Source organism: Chiloscyllium punctatum, chromosome 10, assembly GCF_047496795.1.
Source record: "Chiloscyllium punctatum isolate Juve2018m chromosome 10, sChiPun1.3, whole genome shotgun sequence".
Lineage (NCBI taxonomy): Eukaryota > Metazoa > Chordata > Chondrichthyes > Orectolobiformes > Hemiscylliidae > Chiloscyllium > Chiloscyllium punctatum.
The window spans coordinates 59,501,979-59,529,939 of record NC_092748.1 but is presented as its reverse complement, the minus strand read 5'-3'; the positions used below and the strand labels follow the sequence as shown (position 1 = coordinate 59,529,939).

At 41.6% G+C, this 27,961-nt stretch overlaps 1 protein-coding gene across 9 annotated transcripts in view; it reads right to left on the bottom strand.

Annotated features, from left to right (window-relative positions):
* The window catches only part of myo3b (myosin IIIB), a 586,128-nt gene that overhangs the window by 530,888 nt on the left and 27,279 nt on the right, over window positions 1-27,961 (bottom strand). For all 9 annotated transcript variants that reach the window (XM_072579295.1, XM_072579293.1, XM_072579296.1 and 6 more), the window contains exons 2-3: window positions 6,748-6,928; window positions 3,707-3,841 (exon numbers count right to left, since the gene is read on the bottom strand). In XM_072579295.1, coding sequence (XP_072435396.1) covers window positions 3,707-3,841; window positions 6,748-6,894 — 282 coding nt within the window. In that variant the 5' untranslated portion in view covers window positions 6,895-6,928. The remainder of the gene's footprint in view (window positions 1-3,706; window positions 3,842-6,747; window positions 6,929-27,961) is intronic.

Sequence of the window (27,961 nt, the reverse complement as noted above, 5' to 3'; positions counted from 1 at the left end):
AAGAGCAATTAGGGATAGGCAATTAATCTTGGCTCAGCCAACACTCACATCCCACAAATTAATTTTTTGAACAATTTTTTCCACAGTGAGGAGCTAACATCTTGAATGCTTCAGCTGCCAGTGTGGTAGATTTAAACAATGCCTTCAAAATAGAACTGTGAAAATAAACTTAGAATTATGAAGAAGAGGTAGATTAGAGGGATGCTCTTCCAAACAGCTGGCACCAATTACAACAAGGCAATTGGTCTCCTGTACTCTATGATTCATCCAACTGGTGCATCTAGTGTTTTTTTCAAGCATGTTCATCCATTTCAGGCTAGGGTAATAGTCTTTTCTCACCATTCTGGTGGAGGCAAAGATACCTTTGTATATCTCTTGGGTTGTGTATAAAATTTGCATTAATGCTAATTAGTATTTCTTAGTTACATGCAGAAATTGACATATTCTTGAGATACACAATACATTCTCTTATGTAAGGTATATCAAAGGAGATAATTTACAATAAATTAGATTAAACAAATAAAACTCATAGTAAATACCACAGGGGGATAAACCATTAGCTTCTAAGCTCTAAAACCCAGAGTTAGAAAAGAAAACAATTATCATCAAGTTAAATTATAAGTACTCAAGGACAATGAGGAACTAGAGGAGGCAGTAAAATTTCAAGACCACAATTAATCCCAAAAATCTAATGAAATATAAAGACAGCTATTTGAATTGCTGTTTACTTGCACTGGAAATGGAGTTATACCTCAAATGCAGTCTGGAAGTTGAAAAAAGTGAATCTTTGAAAGTATCAAAAATGAAACATGCATGGACATGCAATTTTTTTCCTGTTTGAAAATTAGTTATTGCGTTAAGAGGGATAAAGAGATTTTCTAACACCGACAGAATGCATCAACAACAACACTGTCAAGAACCCCTCTATTCAGAGATAGGAACAAAGAGTGGTATGAGGAATTCAGTTGCAGTTCAGTCATAACTGTTCTAAAGAGCAGATTAAGCTTCTAAAGCTATTTGGCGTACGCCTGTTTCCATGTGGAATTATGGTCTTAGTTATGTTGTTATACCTTGAGTAAATCTATACAGTTATCAGTCATCTTTAATTCACTGGGGTAGGAAGCAATAAACTGAGCCCCGCTATTCCCAGAGTTATACCAAATGTTAAAAGCTTTTCTTTTAAAGTGCGTAGCCCAATTACTGTTGTCAGTAATTAGTAACTAGACCATAGCTACAGGAAAATAGTGATAAATCAGTGGCTTAAAGCACTGCTAACTAAAATTCTAATCCCATTATAAACTCCCCCTTAATATATACAGGACAAAAAAGGAAATGTAGGTTATTGCTTGAGGCGAAAAACAGCTGGAAAGTCAGTTCAGTGGTCTTTGCTTCCCAGTTTCGATTTGAGATGATCTTTCCTCAACTAGCCAGACACCTGTTGTTCAGATGCCATCATCTGGATGCTTCCACTGGTCTCTATGAACTACAGAGTGGCCAACTCACTTGGAAAGTGTCTCTGATTTATCAAGTCAAAAGTCAAGGCTTGCAGGAAAGGTAACTTGTTTTCTTCAAGATTAATTTCAGTTTTTGACTGCAGAGAACAGGCAGCTTCTTGGCTGAAAGATGATATTCCCATTTTCTTCCTGTCTTCTCCCCATGTCTCTGTAAATTGTTGCCAGCTCTAAGCTGCTCAGCCACCCAAGAACCAATCATATAGTTGTTAGCAAGCATTGATAACTGTCACTAATCCACAAACTGATCACTTCTCATTGGCAACAAGAACTATATTAGTACATGGCCTCAAATCAAGATCATCTGCAATTTGAACTTCAATTGCTGTTGGATCAATCAATTGTTTACAATATGTCCCATGGCTATCAGGTTATTTCCTTTCAAAAAACTGCAGCCGCTCTTTCAAACTAGGTTTTAGAAAGTTCTCAGATACTTTAGTCTCCAGTTTTAAAAACACAAAAATGAAAAATCCTTACAATAAAAAAACTATGGATTGTTCATCCACATACTTTTGCCAGAGTGAAATGTGATGTCTTTGCCATTTTCAATAAATACCAGTCCTTCTCCTAATAATGCACACTATAACTTGATGCCAATATTAATGGAGAAATGGATGTAGGTTTGTTCACTGAGCTGGAAGGTTCATTTTCAGATGTTTCAATAGACAATAGACAATAGAGAATAGGTGCAGGAGTAGGCCATTCTGCTCTTCGAGCCTGCACCACCATTCATTATGATCATGGCTGATCATCCTCAGTCAGTATCCTGTTCCTGCCTTATCTTCATAACCCTTGATTCCACTATCCTTGAGAGCTCTATCCAAGTCTTTCTTAAACTAATCCAGAGACTTGGCCTCCACTGCCTTCTGGGGCAGGGCATTCCACACACCCAACACTCTCTGGGTGAAGAAATTTCTCCTCATCTCTGTCCTAAATGGCCTACCCCTTATTTTTAAGCTGTGTCCTCTGGTTTGGGACTCACCCATCTGCGGATGGGTTTCGTCACCATACTGGGTAACGTCATCAGTGAGCCTCCAGATGAAGCGAGGTGGCATGACCCACTTTCTATTTACGTGTTTAGGATTCCTTGGGTTGGTGATGTCATTTCCTGTGGTGATGTCACTTCCTGTTTTTATTTCAGGGGGTGGGAAATGGGATTCAAGTCAATGTGTTTATTGATAGAGTTCTGTTGGAATGCCATGCTTCCAGGAATTCTCGTGCATGTCTCTGTTTGGCTTGTCCTAGGATGGATGTGTTGTCCCAGTCGAAGTGGTGTCCTTCCTCATCCATATATAAGAATACTCGTGACAGAGGATCATGTCTTTTTGTGGCTAGTTGATGTTCATGTATCCTGAGGCTAGTTTTCTGCCTGTTTTTCTAATGTAGTGTTTGTTACAGTTCTTGCACAGTATTTTGTAAATGACGTTAGTTTTGCTTATTGTCTGTATAGGGTTTTTCAAGTTCATTAGCTGCTGTTTTAGTGTGTTGGTGGGTTTGTGGGCTACCATGATGCCAAGAGAACTGAGTACTCTGGCAGTCATTTCCAAGATGTCTTTGATGTAGGGGAGAGTGGCGAGGGATTCTGGAAGTGTTTTGTCTGCTTGTTTGGGTTTGTTGCTAAGAAATTGGTGGACTGTGTTCATTAGGTACTCATTCTTTTTTAATATACTGTACAGGTGATTTTCCTTTGCTCTGCGTAGTTCCTCTCACTAGTATCCTTATATACAGATGAGAAAGGACACCACTTTGACTGGGACAACACATTCCAACCGGAACTCTATCAACAAACACGTTGACTTGGATCCCATTTACCACCCCCTGAGAAAAAAACAGGAAATGACATCACCAACCAAGAAAACCTGAACACATAAATAGAAAGTGGGCCATGCCACCTTGCTTCATCCAGAGGCTCACTGATGATGTTACCTAGTATGGTGACGAAACATCTGAAAATGAACTTTCCAGCTCAGCGAGCAAACCTACATCCAGAACCTCAACCTGAGCTACAAATCTTCCCAAAACCTGTTAATGGAGAAATGTTTAACAATTGTGATATTTTTAAAAGATTACATTTAATCTGGTCAATATTGCCAAAGATACTTTTTAACTTCATATCATTACAAGTTTCTTCAGTTTGTGTTTTTTTAATCTAAATAGTCTTTTATGAAAGCAATCCTGAGTCAACGGTTCCTTACCTCAAGAACCAACCACAGGTGACCACCAGATTTTAAGTCTGATTTGTAGAACATTCCATAAAATTTAACAACATTTGGATGATTTGGGAGTGACTGCAGGATCGTATATTCTGCTTCAATTTCTTCATCAACAACCTGAATTAATGGTAAAAACAAATGAATACACAAATTAGGACAACACATAACCTGGATGAGATTTTTGTATAACTGTCATATTACAAGATCATCTCTGGAATTATAATAAATATGTTCACATAATTTATTCAGTTCTGATACTGATCACTATTTTAAAGATTAAAAAGGAGGTTACATTTATTTTCCTCTTTTTAAAGAAAAAAGTAGACGTGCTTGTTGATAAATAATAGCTGGGGTTTTTTTGGCATAAATTGAATGTTATCAACTTGAGGATTGTATAGAAACTAGTCATGCTCACTATGCATGCCTTTTGTGCACAATCTATTTTTGATTCACATGAATGCAGGAAACCCCCAGATGTAACAATGGATGTTTTCTTATAACATCAAATTCAGTTGCTTTGATATCACATTCAGCAGAAGCATATTATTTGAGCAATTCTTTCTACAGACTCTGAATTAAATTATTGTGTTGCAGCTACTCACTGACAACTATAATAATAGTCAGACAACAGGTTTCCATATAAATGCTGTAGTTGTATTTTTGAGTGGAATCTACAGAGCAATATCAAGCATGTCAGGGTCTAACAGATGTTCTGTGTCACCCCATGTGTATGGCTGTAAGACTAAGGGTATAAATTTGATACATTCATAATTATCAATGTTCTACTCCCCTTCCAGATTGGTGATATGGTGTCTCCTAAGTTCTTTGGGCATCTCCTTGTTCTCATCTTTGTGGAGCCCTAAGCAACATCTGAAAGCACTGTTGGTTTCATATTCCACACTTCTTGAGACAATGCTTAAAACATATCTTTGACAAAACTTTAGTCATCTGTCCTAATGTCTTTTTAGATGGCTTAATTGATATTTTATGTTATAACGATACTGTGAAGCACCTTGGGACATTCTAGATGTTAAAGGCACTGTGCAAATTGGTGTTATTGTTGAGATAATAACAGGACCAAAGGCTTCAATTCTATTGACTTTTTGTCTATTCAAAATTTCTACTTAGTTTGGCAAATACCTGGGTCATACTACTACAAATATACGTATACACAGAAGTACAAGTGTAGCAATACCATTAACTGAAGTGCATACATTAGAACAAGAAAATACTGGTAAAATAAACTTCAGTTAAAACATACAACAATTGAGATATATATAAGATAGTTAACTATTATAACTATTGTAAATAATGAAGCATCCTGCTTCACACGAGTATTATAAAACAAAATATGACACAACCATATAAAAAACATTTTAGACCTGATGGCCTAAAGCTTTGGAGAAGAGGTTGGATTTAACAAATGTCTTAAAGGAGGAAAGTGAGGTGAAGAGACTGAAAAGGTATATTTCGGGTAATCCAGAGTTTGGAGTTGCAGCAACTGAAAGCACGGTCACCACAGCTGGAGGAATTATGATTGGGAAAACATAACAGTCCAGAATTAGAGCAGCACAGATATCGCAGCAGGCTTTGGGGTTGGAGAGATATTGTTTGGAGGCAGGGGTCAGGAGTTTCCCCCAACCCCCCCACCTCCTGCCCCACTAAGGACTGTTTTGCAGGCTAAGTTTTGATTTTGGGGCACAATGATTTTGTTTTTAGGGACTCATTTTTCATTCTCACTACCTAATTTATTGCACACAAATACAGAAATTGTTGGAGACATTCAGCTCCAGTTCTGAAGCAGGGTCACTGGACCTGAAACATTAACTGTGTTTTCTCTCCACAGATACTGCCAGACTTGCTGACTTTCTCCAGCATTTTCAGTTTGTGTTACATATTTCTAGCATCCATGTTCGTTATTCTAATTTCTTGGGTAACACAGTCATGGAGTATAATACCTTTAAAATTTGGGTTGATTTATAGGGTGCATGGATTCATAGATGCAGAAATAAAATAATTCATCACATCTTCAAAAATTATCAAGCCTCAGTTATCCTTAAAGGCACATCACACAAGGACAAAAATATATTCACAGAATTTAAATTGGCACAAGAAAATAGGCTTAAGTTAGCAACAAACATTCTTCAAAATAGCTGACATACTCCAATACTCAAAAATAACTTAAATACATCTTCCACAGACTGGTAAGATAATAACTGGTGTGTCTATTGCATATGTGCAAAGCTGGAAAATTTTAATCAGGCAGTTATTACCTGTTTTACTCAATATCATATTTCAACCTCAAACTTAATATTAATAATTGTCAGCTTTTGTTACAAAAGCAGCTTCTTCATCACAAACCCCCTACCTCCCAATGCAGCTTTAAGCTCGAGATTTGATACTCACTTTCATGAAACTCATTACTCAATGATTTCAGGTTTTTCTGGCTCCCAGGTAGTCAAGTATTCCTTTGCTGACAGGCTTGAAACCCCGTCTCCTGTGCAGCCTCCCTTTCAAACCCTCCCCCCATTGCTACGTCCATCTTACCCACTTGCAGCTCCCGCTGAACCCATCCCCACATACAGCATGCCTTCCCCAACACCCCTTTTGAAACCTCCGTCTTTTCATCCCCACCCCTCTTGCAACTGTCTTCTCCTCCAGCAGACGCCCTCCCACCCGCTCAGCCCTGGCTTCAACAAAAGGAACCCCCAATGACCAACTCAACATCGCCACTTCAAACAGCTCACTGCTCCTCCAAATCAGTGAACACATCAGGAGTGAAAGTGAGAGAGAACCAGCTTGAGATCGAAAACATAGCTCCTCACAGATTCTAGCATTCCCTTCCTCTGATTGGTCACCCCCAAGATTGAATTCTCCTGGTGAGGTTAACCCTGTCAAAAGGATGCAGACAGGTTGGAAAGGAAATTTGAAGAGTGCATATTGTTTATTAGATACAATGCAAACGCAGAATCTCATAATACTAGAAAGTCATGAACAAAATTGAAAAATTTCTAAATACTAACACTGATGGGATCCAGCACTTTGACAGCAGCTTGGCTACCATCTTTCTTATTCAAAACTCTGTAGACATTTCCATAGGTTCCTTTTCCGATTGTCTGTATTATTTCCCAGATATCCGTAGGATCTGGCAATGTCTCAAGTCCAATCATGTTAGTATTTTGGAAGGAGCCTTAAATCAATTTTCTGGAAGAACAAATATAAAGGATTAATATCTCAAATCAGACTTAAAGCTGTTATCAATTCATGTTGGTTTTTCTCTAGACATGACTGAGAAACAGTTTACCTTTAGAAACAAAATAAATCTACTAATATAATTAAATGCAGAAGAATGTGTACGTTTCTCATTTCACCAGTTAGAGTCAGCAAAGAACATGTCTCCACAATGCATGCTGTCTCACAGCCATTAACACTCCTTGGAGTACTAAATGGCTGGCAGCAAGATTTCCAAACCTCACCAAGGATTGACTGACGGCTCCATAGTCCCAGCAGTACCACAGAGTGATGGCCACTGCTGGAACTAAATGCACTTAGTCCTCAGATTTCTCAGATTTTAAAGACGTACAGCCAAGGAGGAGGTAAATATAACGGCCTTGCAGTATGGATAGAAGGGGAGGCCTTGGAGCAAGAGATGTTTAGGGGTTCTTGGTGTAAAGGCTGGGATATTTTAGGAGGTGGTGATGGTGGACAGAGAGGCAGAAAATGTCACCAAATCTAGAAAATGTAGGTATTGAGGCAAATGTGGGATGATCTGCTGGTCTGATACACCAACTTGGCCCGTCCACATGCCACCAGCCTCGAAACTTGAAGGCAGCATGTTTATTAATTTGAATTGCCCCAGGCTTCACCCACCCCATTATGATTGAAAAAGTGTTAAGAGTGGACGGTGGGAAAACTTCCCAGGGAATTTTACAGGTCCTAACGCGCCTGCAAACCAAATAGTAGGGGCCCTTAAAATTTTAATCCAAGTTTAAAAGATAGTATTGTATTCTACAATTCACTATTAAAATTAAAAGTTCCCAAAATTCAAATCTCTGAAAGTGATCATGAATATTGCAAATTCAGAAGCAACATACAGTGGATGTGTGAAATCTGAATAAAAAGACTTTCAAAATTATAAAGTATTCAAAAAGATAGATATAGATAAACTATTTCCTGCAGTGGTGTAACCAAAAGACCACAGGATATAGAACAGCGGTAGATCAAATGAATCTGCTGTATCAAACATGATCATGCCCAATCAGCTTTCAACCCCATTTTCCTGTCCACTCCCTTTACCTCTGTGACTCACTGAGCAACCAAAAATATCTCTGGCTTAAATATATTCAACAATAGAGCATTCATAGCTGTCTGACATAAAAAATCCAATCCAAAGCCAATGTCATTGCAATTCATTCAGAGTTCCAGTATGCAGATGATGTGTGCACTCAGTCAAATGGAGTTCATTGTCGACTCCTTCAATGGCATTTAAGAAAAACACCTAAAAAACAAAGATCCTCTTCCAGGCAGCATCCTCAATAATTTAATCATTATAAAGGGACCAGACATTCCAAACACAGAGTGTTGAGACTAATGTCCCACTCAAGATAAAATGGTCTTTAAAAAGAGCTGGTTCCAGCAACAAGCAATATTGAATAAACAGGAAGACATTGTTAACATCTTCGAATGGAGTGTCATTCACAGTCCCTTGATGATAGTTTTTGCCGATTTGTAGAATAACTACAAAGGTTGTCTCAGAGAGAGAACAATTACAAACACAAATGCTCATCTAGGACATAACAGGAATCTTCCCTGGAAATCGTTATACTGCAGTCAGACTGATCTGCCAGATATTTCCCGAGGCAATTTGAAAAGAGCCAAATTGCATAAAACCTTAAGAAATTGACAACTTTCACAGTCCCAGCTGTTCCAATCCAAAATGCTGCAAATTATTGCCAAAACCTGCAAACAGGAAGGGAAATCTGACAGCCATTATTTCATAACGTAAGCTTTCTTTGCAGACAGCATTAAAAATACAATAAGTATGATCAAATCTTATGCTTCTGGTCATATCACTATTAACCTTCATCCTAAAATCTTTTCTGATTTACAATTTGCAAATGATCTTAGTGTCTCCCACATGCTTAACCCTTTCTCTTTTCACAATCAACACTGTTCCTTGTTCCTTGTTCCTTTCAGATACCAAAGAATTGCAAAGTGGTCAGACACTGATGGAAAAGAATTAGAAAACAGGAAGACAGTGATGTAGAAACACCATTATCTAGCTCTCACATTGGTAGCCACGAGTTCAGACCCTGAAATGTCTATTTTAGGCTAATTTGGGGACAGGATCTGCCTTTGGTGAATTACCAGATCAATAAACTCAAACCAGGACAGGCAGCATGGAATATTGGCAGGCATTCTAGAAGACAGTCAACATAAACAAGGAGTCCAGCACCAACACGTAGACATAGTTTGGAGCCAATTCTGCCCAGTGTAAAAAAAAAGTCATGCCAATGCCCAACCCTTACACGACATAGCTAATAGATAATGAGTTGGCTTACATTGAGCACAAACTCAAGACATCAAACGTCCAAGTGCCACAGTGGAAGCTCTAAGTGAAGTAAGGCTCAGTATGCTGCCAATGTAACTGCTCATGCCAGTATTCAAGGAGACTTTCAGAGGTGTCATAGCAATATCTGACCTCGAACACACTTCTAGGATCACTGAGGCACTGCCCCAGAAGTAGCAGCACTCCCCCACTGCCCTCATTGTTGCTTGACAGCTGATCAACTTAAGGTTGTTATTGCCCAAGGATGTACAGTCTAAAACTGAGATATCCAGAATCACAGCATCTCGTACAAGACTCATCAAGACTGCCCCTCCCCGCCACCCCCCACCACCACCGCCCCCCCCCCCCACCACCACCAGTGTAATTCAACACTTCTGATGAAGAGTCACTAAACTCAAAACATTAATTCCATCTTCTTGTTACAGATGCTGCCAGAGCTGCTCCGTTGCATCAGCAATTTCAGTTTTTGTATCAGAATTTTCTAAATAGCTGGGTAAATTAACATTCAAAGCCTTAAATGTAGTAATCTCTGGATTACACCCTGTACCAAAATGCAATGCAATTGAATGCAGAAATAGAAGGATAAAACGTAACTGGAAAGATTGTGCAGGAGGGATAGATACACATTGCTGGGACATTGGGACTGGCTCTGGGTGTATTGGTACCTGGGTTGCACCTGACTAGAGCTGGACCAGAGTTCCTTGCAGGGCATTTTGCTTGCACAGTTGGCAAGACTTTAACTTGGCAGGAGTGTGGAAACCAAGAGAGAATATTAGAGAACATCACCATGATTCACAGAATGCTTAGAGAGACAGCTAGGGCTAGCACAGAGAATAGCAAGTTAATAGGTGAAGTTGGAGTAAAGGAGAAAGTAATTAAATATAAATCAAAGTTGTACTACATGTATGTGAATGCAGAGAGTATAGCAAATAAGATCGGGAGTTGTAGGCAGATTGCCATGTGAACTGTTGTGATGATAACAGAGACCTGGTTCACAGATGATAAACACTGGATGTTAAATATTCCTGGGTACAAGGTGTTCAGAAAAGAAGGGAAAGGTGGAAGGTAACAGAGTGCTGGAGAAAAAGGACCTCTCAAAGGGTGTGGAGAGAGCAAAGGTAAAAAGGTTTAACTACTGCAACAAGTGGAAAAGATATACAGGAACAAATTTATAGCAAAATTACAAAAATGCCAACTTTATAGAGCTGCTAGAATGGGAGATTTCAATTACCCAAATATAGACTGGGATACTGGTAATGTAAGGGGTAGCAAGGTTCCTAGGAGCAAATTATTGCTGATGCCGGAATCTGTACTGAAAACAACCAATGCTGGAGATTACAGTAGGTCAGACAGCATCCATGGAGAGACAGCAATCTAATGTTTCAAGTTTAGGTGACTCTTTATCAGAGCTGAAGTGAAATGTGGAGGGGACAACATTTATGCTATAGTTTGAGGTGGGGTGGGGTATGAGGTAGTGGGTGTAGGGTACTGGTGGAGAAAAGATGTAGATAGTTCAGATTAAGTGATTGGAACGTAAGAATGTCAGAACAATGGGGTGTCTCCTGCCAGAGTTGAAAAGACAAACAGTCCTCCTGGGTGGGGGGGGGGGGGGGAATGGTAGTTGTGCAAAAGAGGGCATGATAACAGGATGTAACAAGCTAAAAGGGAAGAAATTGGTCACAATTTACAGGTGTTAAACTCAATATTAAGTCTAGAAGGCTGAAAAGTGCCTTGTCTGAAGATGAGATGTTGTTCCTCCAGCTTGCACTGTGATTCACTGGAACACTGCAGCATGCTGAGGACAGATAAGTGGGCATGCGAGCAGGATCCTGTGTTAAAATGACCGGCTACAGGAAGGTCATGGTCATGCTTGTGCACAGACCGCAGGTGCTCCACAAAGCGGTCACCCAGTCTGCATTTAGTTTTTCCAATGTAGAGCAGGCCACATGTGTGCAGCAAATACAAAACACAAGATTGGAGAATGTACAGGTGAAATACTGCTTCACCTGGAAGGACTGTTTAGGTCCTTGGATGGTGAGCAGGGAGGAGGTGAAGGTGCAGGAGTTGCACCTTCGGTAGTTACATGGGAAGGTGCCATGGAGAAGGGGGTGTGTTGGTGGTTGTGGAATGCACGAGGGTGTCCCAGATGGAACAATCCCTGCAAAATGCAGAAGAGGGAGTAAGGGAAAGATGCGTTGGGTGGTGGCGTTTTGCTGGATTTGTCTGAAGTGGCAGAGAATGATCCTTTTAATGCAAGGGCAGGCGGGCTGAAAAGTGAGGACAATGGGGACCCAATCATGCTGTTGTGAGTGATGGGAAGGTGCAAGGGCAGAAGCACAGATGACAGGTTGAAAGTGGTTGAGGGCCCTGTCAACCATAGTGGGTGGGAAGCCACGGTTATGGAAGAAGCAAGCATATCAGCAGCACTGTCTTGGAAGGTGGCTCCATCTGAACTGATGTGATGTAGGCGAAGGAACTGGGAGAATGGGATGGAATCCTTGCAGGGCATGGGGTGTGACAATGTGTAGTGAAGGTAGCTATGGCAGTCAGTGGTTTTGTAGTGAATGGCAGTTGCAGGGTCCCAAGGCGGAAGATGAGGTGTTCTTCTGCCAGGCGTCAGGTGTTTCGGGTTTAGCAGTGGAGGAGGCCCAGGACCTGCATGTCTTTGCTGGAGTGGGAGGAGGAGTTGAAGTGTGCAGCCACAGGGCGGTTGGGTTGGTTGGTGCGGGTGTCCCAGAGGTGTTCTCTGAAATGATCCGCAAGTTGGCATCCTGTCTCCCCGATGTCGGGTGCAACGCCTACAGTAGATGACATTTGTGGAAATGCAGGTAAGTTTCTGTTCAATGTAGAAGGATCATTTGAGGCATTAGATGCAGGTGAGGGGGCACATTTTGCAATTATTGCAGTGGCAGGGGAAGGTGCCCGGAGTGGGGTGTATGCTGGTGGGGGGGGCGGGGGGGTGGATCTGACAAGGGAGTCAAGGAGGGAATGGTCTCTCTGAAATGCTGATAGGGGTGGGGAGGGAAATATATCCCTAGTGGTTGGTCTGTTTGTAGGTGGCGGAAGTGGCGGAGGATGATGCGATGTATCTGGAGATTGGTGGGGTGGAAGGTGAGGGCTAGTTGGGGTGGGGGTTCTGTCCTTATTGCGTTGAGAGGTGTGGAGTTCAAGGATGGTGGTGAAGGAAATGGAGGAGATGCACTGGAGGGGCTGACTAACCACAGACAAGCCCAGCAACTCTCGCAGCTTCCTGGACTACACCTTCTCCCATACTGCCTCCTGTAAAAACGCCATCCCTTATTCTCAATTCCGCCGCCTCTACCACATCTGTTCCCAGGATGACCAATTCCACCACAGAAAATCCCAGATGGCCTCCTTCTTTGAAGACCGCAAATTCTCCTTCCACGAGGTCAACGATGCCCTCCAGCACATCTCCTCCATTTCCTGCACCTCTGCCCTTGAACCCCAAGCCTCCTAATGCAACAAGGACAGAACTCACCTGGTCCTCACCTTCTACCCCACAAACCTCCATGTACATCGTATCATCCTCCGCCACTTCCGCCACCTACAAACAGATCCTAGGGCTTTGATATATTTCTCTACCCACCCTTATCAGCATTTCAGACAGACCACTCCGTCCGGGACTCCCTCGTCAGATCCATGCCCCACACCAACCCAACTCTAAAATGGTACAATTACCGTTGACGTAGATTACACAGTGCATATCTCACAAAGACCCTAAAGTTCACTCCTTTGGAATCATTCTGTGCATGCATACTAACACCCTCACCAAAATCCCAACTGGCAACTTTATGTCTGTGACATGGATACCTGTTTGGAGGCACAATGTCATACCTGGCAAGGAAAAAGCAGACAATACGAAGTCAAATTTGAAGCCATGATGTGAAAATCAAACTGCAGAAGAGGTGGGTAGCTGGGTAATTGTCCACCTTTTTCCTCAACTGAGGATTCCCCACCATCGTGGTTGACAGGGCCTTTAGCAAGTGTCCAACCAGACTCCTTGTCCAACCAGACTCCTGCCCTCACCCCTTCTGTTCCCTCCCGCAACTGATAATGTCACTTTTCATCCCCCCAACATCTGCATTCAAAGGATCATAAATTGCCATTTCTGCCACTTTCAGCCAGACACATATTCCCCTCCTCATCCTTATCAGCATTTTGCAGAGATCATTCCATCTGAGGGACCCTGGTCCAATCCTCCTCCACTCCCAATATTTCCCCATGCAATCAGAGAAGGTGCAACTCTTGCCCCTTTACCTCATCCTTCCTCACTATTGAGTATAGAAGCAAAGAGGTCCTTCTGCAGCTGTTCAGGGCCCTGGTGAGACCGCACCTGGAATATTGTGCGCAGTTTTGGTCTCCAAATTTGAGGAAAGACATTCTGGCTATCGAGGGAGTGCAGAGTAGGTTCACAAGGTCAATTCCCAGAATGGCGGGACTATCTTTTGCTGAAAGATTGGAGCGACTGGGCTAGTATACGCTTGAGTTTAGAAGGCTGAGAGGGGATCTGATTGAGACATATAAGATTATTAAAGGATTGGACACTCTGGAGGCAGGAAGCATGTTTCCGCTGATGGGTGAATCGCAAACCAGAGCACACAGTTTAAAAATAAGGGGTAGGCCACTTAGAACAGAGTTGAGGAGAAACTTCTTCACCCAGAGAGTGGTGGGTGTATGGAATGCTCTGCCCCAGAAGGCTGTGGAGGCCAAGTTTTTGGATACTTTCAAGAAAGAGTTGGATAGAGCTCTTAAGGATAGTGGAATCAAGGGTTATGGAGATAAGACAGGAACAGGATACTGATTGAGGATGATCAGCCATGATCATAATGAATGGTGGTGCTGGCTCAAAGGGCAGAATGGCCTACTCCTGCACCTATTGTCTATTGTCTACCAAAGGTTCCAGACCACCTTCTAGGGGAAGCAGCGATTTATCTTCATTTTACTCAATCTGCTCTACAGTACTCGCTGCTCATAATGTGGTCTACCCTACCCTGGGGAGACAAAACGCAGACTAGGTATCTGCTTTGTTGAACACCTACATTCTGACCCAAGCCTGACATTCTGACACCACCACCAAGCTCCCTTGTCAACAGTTACGTTCGGACCTGTTGCCGTGCTCCAGCGAGGCTCAGGACAAACTGGAAGAACAGCATCTCATCCTGCCCCAGGGAACTCTGCATCCTTCAACTCTCAATATAGAGTTCAATAACTTTAGAACCTGAACACCTCCTTTATTGTCTTTTACCTACCCCACACCCCAGGCTCTGTCATGATGTTGTCTGTTTTTAGCACAGACGAGTTTTCACCAATTGTGACTCATTGTCTCCATAATCAGCTTTTGTCCTTCCCATACTTCGTATCAGCCATCCCTTTGTCTGCCTAACCATGTCTCTCTCTCTCTCTTACACACACAGAGCTCTGACCCGACCCATCTACTCACTCCTTTTTACACCCCACCTGCCATCAGCACATATACCACCTTTTCCTAGCTACTATCAGTTCTGAAGAAGGATCACTGGTCTTCAAACATTAACTCGATTTTCTCTCTACATGCTGTCAGACCTTGCTGAGTTTCTCCAGAAATTTCTGTTTTTGTTGCAGAAGAGGACACAGTTACAACATTGACTTCTCAGTGAAATATAGATGACAGATCTTCAAGAAAATATGCAAATAATATGGCAGGTCTATATTCACACACACATAATATATATCCATCCCATTGACTAACGGGAAGTGATGGAAGGTCCACCTGTAATGCAGGCAGCTCTGCCTTTTGTTAATTCTTTGGGCATTCCTCCCTGTCGTCCAAACCCCAGAGCACGAGAAGAATTCCAAGAAAATGACAAATCTCTAAGTTGCTTAAAATAATAATTAGAATGTGCCACAAAGGAAAAGAAATGAAATAGGTCAGCATATAAAAAAAGTTTGACAAACCAACGCATTAATATGTAACAAAGAAAGAAACAGAGGAGCCAAAATAAAAATGCATTGCTTTAGCCATTCTAAAGCAAGTAAATATGCAGTAAACACAATTTCTAAAACCACATTACAAATTTCTAAATGTGGCAGGATTTACTCGCCTGCAAGGGTGTCATCACTTACAATGGAAAAGCTACATGAAATGACAGGTACTGATCCTATTAAGTGTAATTTGGGAATCTGTGATGAGTGTGGACTGAACAGTTACCAAGTCTCCAATAGCAGAATTGTCATCTGACTGCCAAAAACTTCCATGCATGATCTTGGAGATGATTAAATATTAGACCTATCCTGGATTTTCCATTCATTTTCATACTACACATGTGCTTGCCAGTGGATAGCACAAAGATTGTCCTTCACTTCTGGAAACATCTAAAAAATAAATAACTCATTTAAAACAAAAACTGATGGATTGTACCGAAACTACTATAAACCTATAACATATAGTAGCCTTTCAAAATCATTCCACTACTGCCAATTTTGTTTAGTTTCCTTCTTTTGAAAAGAAAAACACATCACAATATTTGTGTAGAAGGGATTAGAATTTGCAGTGTCTACAAAGTAATGTCACTGACAGACTTTTTGTTGATGCTGTGCTGGTTGAACAGCAGTATGGTCTCAATGGCTTCAATAGTCACAGCATTTGTTATAAATCTGTGAAATCAGCATTGCATTGCATGCACAAGGTGATTCAGCAAAAACATTATCTGGTATACCATGGAGCAAAAACCACATAAATTGTCAACAGAGATAAAGATTTCAATCCTCCCCCATTTAGAGTAATTTAAAGGCTTTCAAATATGGCATATGCTATTCTATCCAAATTCTACAATTAGCTTGTGATGTTTGTGCACATGTAGCACTGCCTGGGTGAGGCTTGGTCCATTGAGAAGCAACACCTAATATCACTGTGGTGCCAAAGTTTGATCTTGAAGATGGAGAAATAGATGCTGACTATATTCATATCATAGAATTTCAGGCCTTCAAATCTGAATAAAATGGAGTCAATTACAGATTATTAGTATTTTTCTACAAGCATTAGGACCTTTAAATAATTGCTCGTCCTTCTAGGATTACTTTAGTAAAGGAAACTAAATGGAAATCTTAAAAACAAAGTGCTACAGAAACTCAACAATCTGGTACCATTTGTAGAGAGAGAAACAAAATTAATGTTTCAAGTCCAATCTGAGTTCTTCAGAGCTCAAGAAATGAAACATCTGAATTGGAAGTATTAAATAATATTTATATGTGCAAGTTTAAAACTAGAAAATTTTGAATGAAACTAAAGGTGATGGGTTAAATGTGTGAATTTGTCCTGTTAACTTTGAATTCATTATTATTTGCTATTAGAACATGTGCCATTGCACCCAGTGTATGAAATGTTGATTGGACTGTATAGGATGGCTAAGACTGCTCCTTTCCTCCTTTAGGTAAGAACAAGGACTGCAGATGCTGGAAACCAGAGTCTAGATTAGAGTGATTCTGGAAAAGCACAGCAGGTCAGGCAGCATCCGAGGAGCAGGAAAATCGACATTTCGGGCAAAAGCCCTTCATCAGGAGGCTAGTTCCAAAATTGGGAGAGCTGTCTCACAGCTCTTTTCTTGTCACTTTTCTGATGTCAGCCTAGAAATGTCCTCACCTATTGATTCTAATTCCGTAAATGAATTCCGTATTTGAATTCATGATGCTTTATCAAATCATTAGTCCTACATCATAAACAGTAGGTTACCGTAACATTAACAGTAAATCAACACAACCAACTTTTCAGTAATTCCATTCAATTGTAAGTTAAAATGTCAGATTTGACATTTCAAATGGTTAAATTTGTGTTCAATTAAAAAAAACTATGATTCAGCAATTCTGTCACATTTACTGACCACTGCAGGAAGACAAACATTGCTGTTTCAAAATGCTGCAAACACACCTGTTTAGTACCGTAAGCAACTTAAACAGATGTATTTATAGACTCAAAAATTTAATGCAGCATCAGGGCCTCTTTATATAAAGTCAAATGGTGCTTATATAGCTAAAATGCCCTCATCTTCTATATGATGATGTGTCCATCATATAGCTGCAATGCAAAGCAAAGAACACAATATGAAAATAATTGCCATATAAAATTACTATCTAGTTAGCTTCATTACTTCATGCTCACTTGAGAGGTTACAAGCGCAGAACTATTTTAAACAGTAGAGTTATTTATTGTTGCATGAAATATTAGAAATATCAATATTAACAGATGATCTATATTGATCAAAAATGTATTAATTAAACTGAGAAAGGTACTTGCATTGTAAGATGTTTACTTTATGAGATCAACTGATTTGCCACCTGCTTTTGGATTGGTGGTGCTGGAAGAGCACAGCAGTTCAGGCAGCATCCAAAGAGCAGAAAAATCGAGGTTTCGGGCAAAAGCCCTTCATCAGGAATAAAGGCCCGAGAGCCTGAAGCGTGGAGAGATAAGCTAGAGGAGGGTGGGAGTGGAGAGAAAGTAGCATGGAGTACAATAGATGAGTAGGGGAGGGGATGAAGGTGACAGGTCAGGGAGGAGGGTGGAGTGGATAGGTTGAAAAGAAGATAGGCACGTAGGACAAGTCATGGGGACAGTGCTGAGCTGGAAGTTTGGAACTAGGGTGAGGTGGGGAAGGGGAAAATGTGGAAACTGTTGAAGTCCACATTAATGCCCTGAGGTTGAAGTGTTCCGAGGCGGAAGATGAGGCATTCTTCCTCCAGGCGTCTGGTGGTAAGGGAGCGGCGGTGAAGGAGGCCCAGGACCTCCATGTCCTTGGCAGAGTGGGAGGGGGAGTTGAAATGTTGGGCCACAAGGTGGTGTGGTTGATTGGTGTGGGTGTCCCGGAGATGTTCCCTAAAGCGCTCTGCTAGGAGGCGTCCAGTCTCCCCAATGTAGAGGAGCAACGGATGCAATAAATGATATCAGTGGATGTGCAGGTAAAACTTTGATGGACGTGGAAGGCTCCTTTAGGGCCTTGGATGGAGGTGAGGGAGGAGGTGTGGGCGCAGGTTTTGCAGTTCCTGCGGTGGCAGGGGAAGGTGCCAGGAAGGGAGGGTGGGTTGTAGGGGGGTGTGGACCTGACCAGGTAGTCACAGAGAGAACGGTCTTTGCGGAAGGCGGAAAGGGGTGGAGAGGGAAATATATCCCTGGTGGTGGGGTCTTTTTGGAGGTGGCAGACCTGCTTCAGGATTAAAAGGAGTATGCGCCAGCAATGTCTTAACAAAAGAATTTGCAGTCCTGGTCTGATTTATGACTAAATGCTAAATAATTGCTACCTTGCTTTACTCTTAATTTGTAATGAAGGCACACTAAAGAATTTCATATGTTAACCTGTACACCAAGGTGTAACGACATATAATTTTTAATATATGCTACAGTTCATTGATTTTCCACTTTTAAGATTAGGTATTCAGTGTGGGAGTCTGTAATTACTGGTGGAAACCCCTTTTAATCCTGAGAGAGGCAAAGACCTCGAGGTACTCTCCCTGAACTAGTAATCCAGGTAATGTTCTGGGAACGTGAGTTCAAATTCCACCATGGGAGATGGTGGAATAAAAGTAAATATTCAATAAAAATCGGGACTAAAATCTAATGATGACTATGAATTGATTGTTGGAAAAACCTATTTGGTTCACTAATGCCCTTTAAAGGAAGGGGCATCAAAACTGGTTGACTCAACTGCCCTCTGAAGCAGTGTAGCAACCTAAGAAGTAAAAGGAATGAAACTGGGTGCATAAACTGGCATAGACTAAAACACCAGAAACAACAACAGCAAACACAACCCGGTCGATTCTGCAAAATCCTCCTTAGAAACATCTGGAGGATAGTTCCAAAACTGGGAGAGCTGTCTCACAGAATTGTTAAGCAACAGTTTGACAATCATACTTACAGAACCATATCCTACACATAGAATCACCACCATTCATTATGTCCTGTCCCATAGCAGGACAGACCCAGCAGAGGTGGTGGCATAGTGGTATACAGTTGGAAGGAGCAGCTTTACGGATTCTCAACATTGACTCCAGATTCCAAGAAATCTCATGTCATCAGTTCACACCCAGGCAAGGAAACCTCCAGCTGATTACCACTTAAACCAACCCCAACCCACTGCACCACACCCACACCCCCCACCTCACACACCCACTACCCTTCTTGGTTCATGATTCAATGCTCCAATGTACTCTGGGTGGGGGTACTTCAACATCCACCACCAAGACTGGCTTGGCAGCACCAATATTGACCGAACTGGATAGGGTCTGAACCAACAATAAGAAAGAAACACATTCATCCTCATTCTTATCAATCCATGACAATAATGGTGAATGTTACTAAGACAGACTACAGTTCTGCGGCGACCACATTCTATCTTCACTTGGAGAATCCCTTCCATTGTGTCATGTGGGATGTCACAGTGCTAAAATGGAATAGATTTTGAACAAATCTAGCGTCTAGTATGGGAGGCACGGTGGCACAATGGGCGGCATAGTGGTTAGCACTGCTGCCTCACAGTGCCACAGACCCAGGTTCAATTCCCGCCTCAGGCAACTGTCTGTGTGGAGTTTGCACATTCTCCCGGTGTCTGCGTGGGTTTTCTCTGGGTGCTCCAGTTTCCTCCCACAATCCAAAAATGTGCAGGTTAGGTGAATTGGCCATGCTAAATTGCCCATAGTGTTAGGTGAAAGAGTAAACGGAGGGGAAGGGGTTTGGGTGGGTTGTTCTTCGGAGGGTCAGTGTGGATTTGTTGGGCTGAAGGGCCTGTTTCCACACTGTAAGTAATCTAATCTATCTCAAGACTGTGCATTCATGAGGCCTTTAGGCCATTAGTAGCAACCAAACATACTCCAACACAATCCAAAATCTCATGGCCCAGCATATTCCCTCACCTTACCAATGCCATCAAGCCAGAGAATCAACACTGGTTCAAAGGTGAGTGCAGGAGAACGAGACAAACATGGTGCCAGACACACCTGAAAATGAGGTTTCAATCTGGTGAAGCTACACAACAGGGCTACATTTGCACCAAATAGTGTAACTGCGAGACAAAGCTAAGCAATTCCACAACCAGACAGATGTAAACTGTCAATGAAATAACTCGTTGGAGGAGGAAGATCCACAAATATCCTCATCCTCAAATAATGACATAGCCAAGTATGTCAGCACAAAACGCCAAAGAATTTGCAACGATCTTCAGCCAGTGGTGCTAAATGAGCTTCCATCAGAGGACCCAAGCAGCTTAGATGTCAGTCTTCAGCCAATTTAGTTCATTCCATGTGATATCAAGAAATGGCAAAAAACACTGAATGTTGCAAAGCCTATGAACCCTGACAACATTTTGACAATAGTACTGAAACTTGTGCTCCAGAACTTGCTGCACCCCTTACAAAGCTGTTTCAGTATGGCTACAACACTGGCATCTACCCAATAAAGTGGAAAATTACTTGGGTATGTCTTGTACACAAAAAGCAGGACTAATCCAACTTGACAATTGCCCAGTCTACTCTCAATCATCAGATCGGTATTGGGTCTACTTTTGTTTGTCATTTTGATAAATGATTTGGATGAGAATATAGGAGGCACGGTTATTAAGTTTTCAGATTACATCAAAATTGGTGATATAGTGGACAGTGAAGAAGGTTGTCTAAAATTACAAAGAGATGTTGATCAATTAGATCACTGGACTGAAGCGTAGCAGATGGAGTTTAATTTGGATAAGAGCGAGGTATTGCATTTTAGTAACACATACAAGAGCAGGACTTATACAATTAATGCTATCAGCCTAAGCACTGTTGTCGAATAGAAATACCTCAGGGTTCAGGTATATAGTTCTTTGAATTTTGAGTCAAAGGTAGATAGGTTTGTTCAAAAGAGGATTAGCATTCTTGCCTTCATTGCTCAGACCTTTGAATGTAGGACTTGGGACATCATGTTGAGGCTGTACAGGATCTTGGTGAGGCCTCTTCTGGAGTAATGTGTGCAGTCCTGGTCACCCTACTATAGGTAGGATATTATTAAATTGGAGAGGGTTAAGAAAAGATTTACCAGGATGTTGCTGGGAATGGAGGGTTGGAGTTATAACAAAAAGGCTACTTAGATTGGGAAATTTTTCACTGGAGTATGTGGAAGGTTGAGGGTTAACTTAATAGAGATTTATAAAATCACAGGGGGCATAGATAAGGTGAATAGCAAAGGTCTTCTCGCCCGGGGGTGGGGGAGGGGGAGGATTCAAAACTAGGAGGCATATTTTTAAGGTGAGAGGAGAAAGTTTTAAAAAGGACACGAGAGGTAACTTCTTTTTTTACACAGAGTGGTTTATGTGTGGAATGAAATGCCAGAAGTAGTGGTGGATGCAGGTACAGTTATAACATTTAAAAGATATTTGGATAAGTACATGAATAGGAAAGGTTTGGAGGAATATGGACCAAACATAGGCAAGTGGGACTAGCTTAGTTTGGAGACATGGTCAGCGTAGACTAATTGGACCAAAGAGTCTGTCTCCCTGTTGTATGACTTTATGATTTTAAATTGACGAGGTATCTTCAACAATGCTATTAAGGAGCACTTACTTAGCAATAATCTGCTCACTGGCATTCAGTTTGAGTTCTACCAGGGCCACTCAGCTCCTGACCACATTACTGCCTTGGTCCAAACATTTACAAAGGGAAATGGATGTGGTTGTGGGAGGTCAGTCACTTCAGTTCCATCACAATTCTATAGGGCTTCCTTAGGGTTCGGTCCATGGCCCAACCATCTTCAGCTGCTTCAGTTACCTTCCCATCATCAGGAAGGTCAGAAGTGGGCATGTTCACTGATGACTGCACACCATTTAGATGCTAGAAATCTGATGAAACCAAAATGCTGGAGAAGCTGTAAACGAAAAGTGACCAAATAATTGTGGTTGCCGTAAATCAAAAACAAAAAAATTGCTGGAAAAACTCGGCAGCATCTCTGGAGAGAAAGCAGAGTTAACCTTTTGGTTCCAATGTTCTGAAGAAGGACACTGTGACCGTTCTTCAGAAAACTGGACCCAAAACATTACCTCTGCTTTCTCTCCATAGATGCGGTGGAGAGAATCACAGGCAGCATGGTGGCTCAGTGGTGAGCGCTGCTGCCTCACAGTGCCAGGGACCTGGGTTCAATTCCAGCCTTGGGCAACTGTCTGTGTGCAGCCTGCACATTCTTCCCATGTCTGCATGGGTTTCCTACGGATACTCCAGTTTCCTCCCACAATCCCAAGATGTGCAGGTTAGGTGAATTGGCCATACTAAATTGCCCAAAGTATTCAGGGATGTGTAGGTTAGTGCATTAGTCAGGGATAAATATGGGGGGGAGGGTGCATCTGGGTGGGTTATTCTTCGGAGGGTTGGTGCAGCATTGTTGGGCCAAAGGAACTGTTTCCACACCGTAGTGATTCTATGAATGTAGAGATGCTGCCAGACCTACTAAGATTTTACAGCAATTTCAGCTTTTGTTGCTGGAGAAACTCAACAGCTCTGATAGCATTCATGATAAAGAATTAATGTTCAGTCCAATATGACTCATCAGAGGATATTTTTTCTAGACGTCAGATTGGACTCAAACCATTAATTCAGTTTCTCTCTCCTCAGCTGCTTCAAGACCAGCTGAATTTCTCTGATATTTTTGGTGTTTGTTCCAGTGTAACTAACCTGAAGTTTGTTAAAGAGTTAACAGAGAGGGTTAATGAGACTAATGATGTTGACATAATGTGCTTTCCAAACAGCGTTCTATGTAGAGCCACACATCAGATTTGCAATAAAAGTTACTGCTCATGGAATAAAAGAGGCACTAACAACATGTATCCAAAATTGGACAAGTGACAGGACATCATAATGATTATAACAACAAAAGGTGTAAGAAGAATTCAGCTGGTTTAGCAGTCATGGAAATTGAACGGTTCAAGTCTGATGCGACTTCTTCAGAACTGATTGTAACTACCAATGGATATTCTTCAGCCTGGAGGAAGGTTTGTGATGGATTTCCCTAAGGGTCTGTATTAGGGTCTTTACTTTCACCTATTTGTATTAATGAATCAGATCTGTGGAATATGCAAAGCTCAGATGCATTGTAAATTATGAGGAAGACGCTGGGGAATTTCTAAAAGAACATTGACAAGTTGGTGAAATGGGTAGAAACGTGACAAATGCAGAGAACTGTGCAATGATACATTCTGGTAATACTGGCATGTTATGATCTCAGCTGATATTATCGAACAACTCAGATCCTAGACTGAAATCTGGCCTGACAGATAATATTTTAGTTTTGATTTTAATAAGGCAGTCTGTCACTGGAATGACGAAGACAGCAGATTTTATTTCAACAACTAAAAACAGAAGTTTATGACACAAAAAAAATGAACATAACTTAAATAACAATTTAATTATTTGAGAGGGTGCAGATTTAAAGTGATTTGCAAAAGTAGCAGCAGCCATCACACTGTAGAGTACGATCGTACATGTAGGAAATTCCATGGCACTGGTCATTGGCTCTGTGAGTCCTTGCATGACTGATGATGTCAATCCTAGAGCTACATCTCCAAGCAGACACTCAGCACGTGTTTCCAGAGGTCAAAGTGGTCCTTGGCCTTGAGATCGCTAGCATTGCTTTCAGATTTCTTTTCTGTACTTCCATTTGCCGACAGACATTCCCCTAGAATTGCATCCCTTCATACAGCAGCTTCCTCTAAGTCAGTTTCTTCTGAATGAGGATCAACACATGGAGACATCGGTGTTACATTTCTTGAAGGAAGCCTTCATGGAGTCTTTGAACATTTCCTTTGTTTGTGTCTCATTCGAGTGTCTTATTTGACCTGGGTGAAGACGATTTGCTTTTTGAGTTTGAACTCAGGTATCATAAGTACGTGGTCAGCCCACCACAGTTAGTTTCAGAAGGTCATGGGTTTGATGCTGGTACTTTGGCTGTTTCAAGGATGCTAATGTTAGCATGCCTGTCCTCCCAGCTGCTGTGGAGAATCTACTCAAACAGAATTAATGATACCTTGACGGTTTTGTGGTAGTGTTTATATGCAATCCAAGTTTCAGAGCCATATTCAAGAATTGGAAGGTTGTCTTATGCACAAGGATTTTGTTAACAGCACAGATGTCACTAAAGACTGTCATCCTTTGACATCCAAAGGTGATGCTCACAGATTGAATGCAATGTTGAATCTTTGCATCAATATCAGCCTTTGATGAGAGGTGGGGTTTCTCAGGGAGGGAAGGTTTTCACATTTGGGAGAATTTCTCCATCATTTTAATGATGGGATGGACCAAACCTTGTCCTGGGACATGTCGGTAAAGGATTTGAGACTTCTTGAGATTGAAGGTGGGACCAATTCTTTGGTATGCTTCCATGCAGGCACGAGAAGTAATGCTAACAGTAGTAATCATGATGAAAGAAGAAACTTTCTCACACAGCAAGTTGTATGAAGCTGGAGCGCATGTCTGGAAGTGTGATGAAGACAGGTTCAATTGTGACCTTCAACAGGACACAAAATGATTATTTCAGTGGAAACGTTATGTAGGTTTAGATAAAAAGGGAAGGAAAATGACACTAATTCATGTTGCTCATTCATACAACCACTGCGGACATGGTGAATTGAATGGCCTTCTTTTGGTCCATAATAAATCTGTGATTATCAATGCTCAGGTTTTATTTTCCTCACAAACCACCCCAAATAATTTGAGTCTGGAACAAGATGCTGCAATTTGCAGCTGGACATTCCAGGCAGAGCAATTCAATGTCACCCAGCTTGGCCATTTGATATATTTCTAAAGACAGTCATACGATTATGAGATGGTTAGGGCTTGTGCAACTAAGGCCAGCAAAGCTGTCCTTAATGTGCTAGTATCCAACAGCTAAGAGTGCTGCTTCTCATCCACCATTTGCTTCCTAGGTGAAAATCATTAAGGCTGGTAGCTAATAATGGCAAAGCTGTAGAAAAACAACAGACAAAAGGGAAATCTACAACAGACTGCTGTGATCGTCTACAATAGTCCAGACAGCAGAAGCATTTGTTGAGCATGTCGATTGCAAAATCAATTCTCTGGTAGTGGCATAGCTCTAAGTCTGAATTCCTGCAAGGACTGATAACCCATGTTCACAGAGGATAACTCTTACTGCCCAGTAACTTTCCGAGAATTTGCTTACCTAGTTAAAATAAGCTTGGCACAGAGGACTGGCACTGATGATTGAGTTAAGACTCCTACTAGAATATCATGTTGTCACAAACCATTGCACAAAATGTACATTGAGGACATGGGCTTTCATGATTGAAGACAATGTCAGGCTGGTAATAGGGAATATACACAGTAACATGTATGCAGTTAATAGTACTTGACCCATCTGGGATAATCTGACATGTAGCTGAAGCCATGTATTCTCTCGACTTACTTTGTTCTGCCAGAGAGGAGGTAGAAAGAGGAGGTATACAGAACCTTCATAACCGCGGTTCACAGTACAATGACATATCAATGTATCACTGATGTTACTTGCTGCTGGCTGGAAGTTCCTGTGACATAGATACAGCAGGGTGAGGAATGGATGTTGCAGTTTCCAGGGTATAAATCTTTCATTAAGAACAGGCAAGGCAGTAAAAGAGGGGGAGAAGTTGCCTTGTTAGTCAAGGATACAATAACAGTGGCTGAAAGAACTTTTGACGAGGACTCGTCTACTGAGGTAGTGTGGGCTGAGGTTAGAAACAGAAGAAGAGAGGTCACATTGCTTGGAGTTTTTTATAGGCCTCTGCAGAGTTCCAGGGAGGTGGAAGAGAGGATTGGCAAAATTATTCTGGGCAGGAGTGAAAAGAACAAGGTGGTCATTATGGGGGACTTTAACTTCCCCAACATTGACTGGAAATGCTATAAATGGATCAGTTTTTGTCCAATGTGTACAGGAAGGTTTCCTGACATAGAATGTTAAAGGGCCGACAAGAGGGGAGGCAACACTAGATCTGGTGCTTAGTAATGAACCAGGCCAGGTGTTTGATTTAGTTGTAGGTGAGCACTTTGGAGAGAGTGACCATAATTCAGTTACGTTTACTTTAGCAATGGAAAGGGATAGGTACATGCCACAGGTCAAGAGTTACCGATGGGGCAAGGACAATTAATACGCGATTAGGCAAGAATTAGGATGCATAGACCGGGGTAGCAAAATGCAGGGGATGTCGACAACGGAAATGTGGAGTTGGTTTAAGGAACAGATATTGTGTGTCCTTGATAGGTATGTCCCTGTCAGACAGGGAGGAAGTAATAAGGTAAGGTACTACAGAAATTGCATCTCTTGTGAAGCAGAAGAAGGAGGTTTATGTATTGAGGAGGCAAAATGGTTCTGATGAGGTGATGGAGAGTTACAGATCAGCTAGGAAGGATTTAAAGAGAGAGTTAAGAAGAGCAAAGAGAGGACACAAGCAGTCTTTAGCAAATAGAATAAAGGAGAACCCTAAAGCTTTCTATAGGAATAAGAGGATGATTAGGGTAGGAATAGGGCCAGTCAAAGACAGAAGTGGGAAGTTGAAGGTGGACCCTGTGGAGATCGGAGAGGTGGTAAACAAATATTTATCATCGTTTTTTCATCAGGTAAAGGAGAATATTGTAGAGGAGAAAAATGAGGTACGAGATATTAGACTAGAAAGGATCGAGGTTAGTTACGAACAGGTGTTATCAATTCTAGAAGGAGTGAAAGGTAGACAAGTCCTCTGGGCCGGATGGGATCTATCCGAGGATTCTCAGGGAAGCTAGAGAGGAGATAGCAGAGCCTTTGGCTTTGATATTTGAGTCATCATTGTCTACAAGTTTAGTACCAGAGGACTGGAGGATTGCAAATGTTGTTCCCTTGTTCAAGAAGGGCAGTAGAGATGACCCAGGTAATTATAGACCAGTGAGCCTTACTTCTGTTGTGGGAAAAGTTTTGGAAAAGATTATAAGAGATGAGATTAATAATCATTTAGCAAGCAATAATGTGATTTCAGACAGGCAACGTGGTTTCATCAAGGGCAGGTCGTGTCTCACAAACCTCAATGAATTTTTTGAGAGGGTAACCAAGAATGTAGATGAAGGTAGGGCAGTTGACGTGGTATTCATGGACTTCAGTAAAGCCTCTGATAAGGTTCCACATGGTAGGCTGTTGAAGAAAATTCAGAGGCATGGGATTGATGGTAATTTAGCAGTTTGGATTATAAACTGGCTTTCTGAAATAAAACAGCAAGTGGTGGTTGATGGAAAATATTCAGCCTGGAGTCCAGTTACTCGTGGTGTGGCATAAGGATCTGTTTTGGGGCCAGTGCTGTTTGTCATTTTTATAAATGACTTAGATGCAGGCATAGGTGGATGGATTAGTAAATTTGCAGATGACACTAAAGTGGGTAGAGTAGTGGACAGTTTGGAAGAATGTTACAGATTGCAGGGGGACTTAGATAAATTGCAGGATTGGGCTGAGAGGTGGCAAATGGAGTTCAATGCAGCTAAATGTGAGGTAATGCACTTTCGGAGAATAACAGGAAGGTAGAGTACTGGGTCAATGGAAAGATTCTTGGTGGTGTGGATATGCAGAGGGATCTTGGAGTCCATGTACATAGATCCCTGAAAGTTGCCACCCAGGTTGATAGTGCTGTTAAGAAGGCACACAGTGTGCTAGGTTTCAT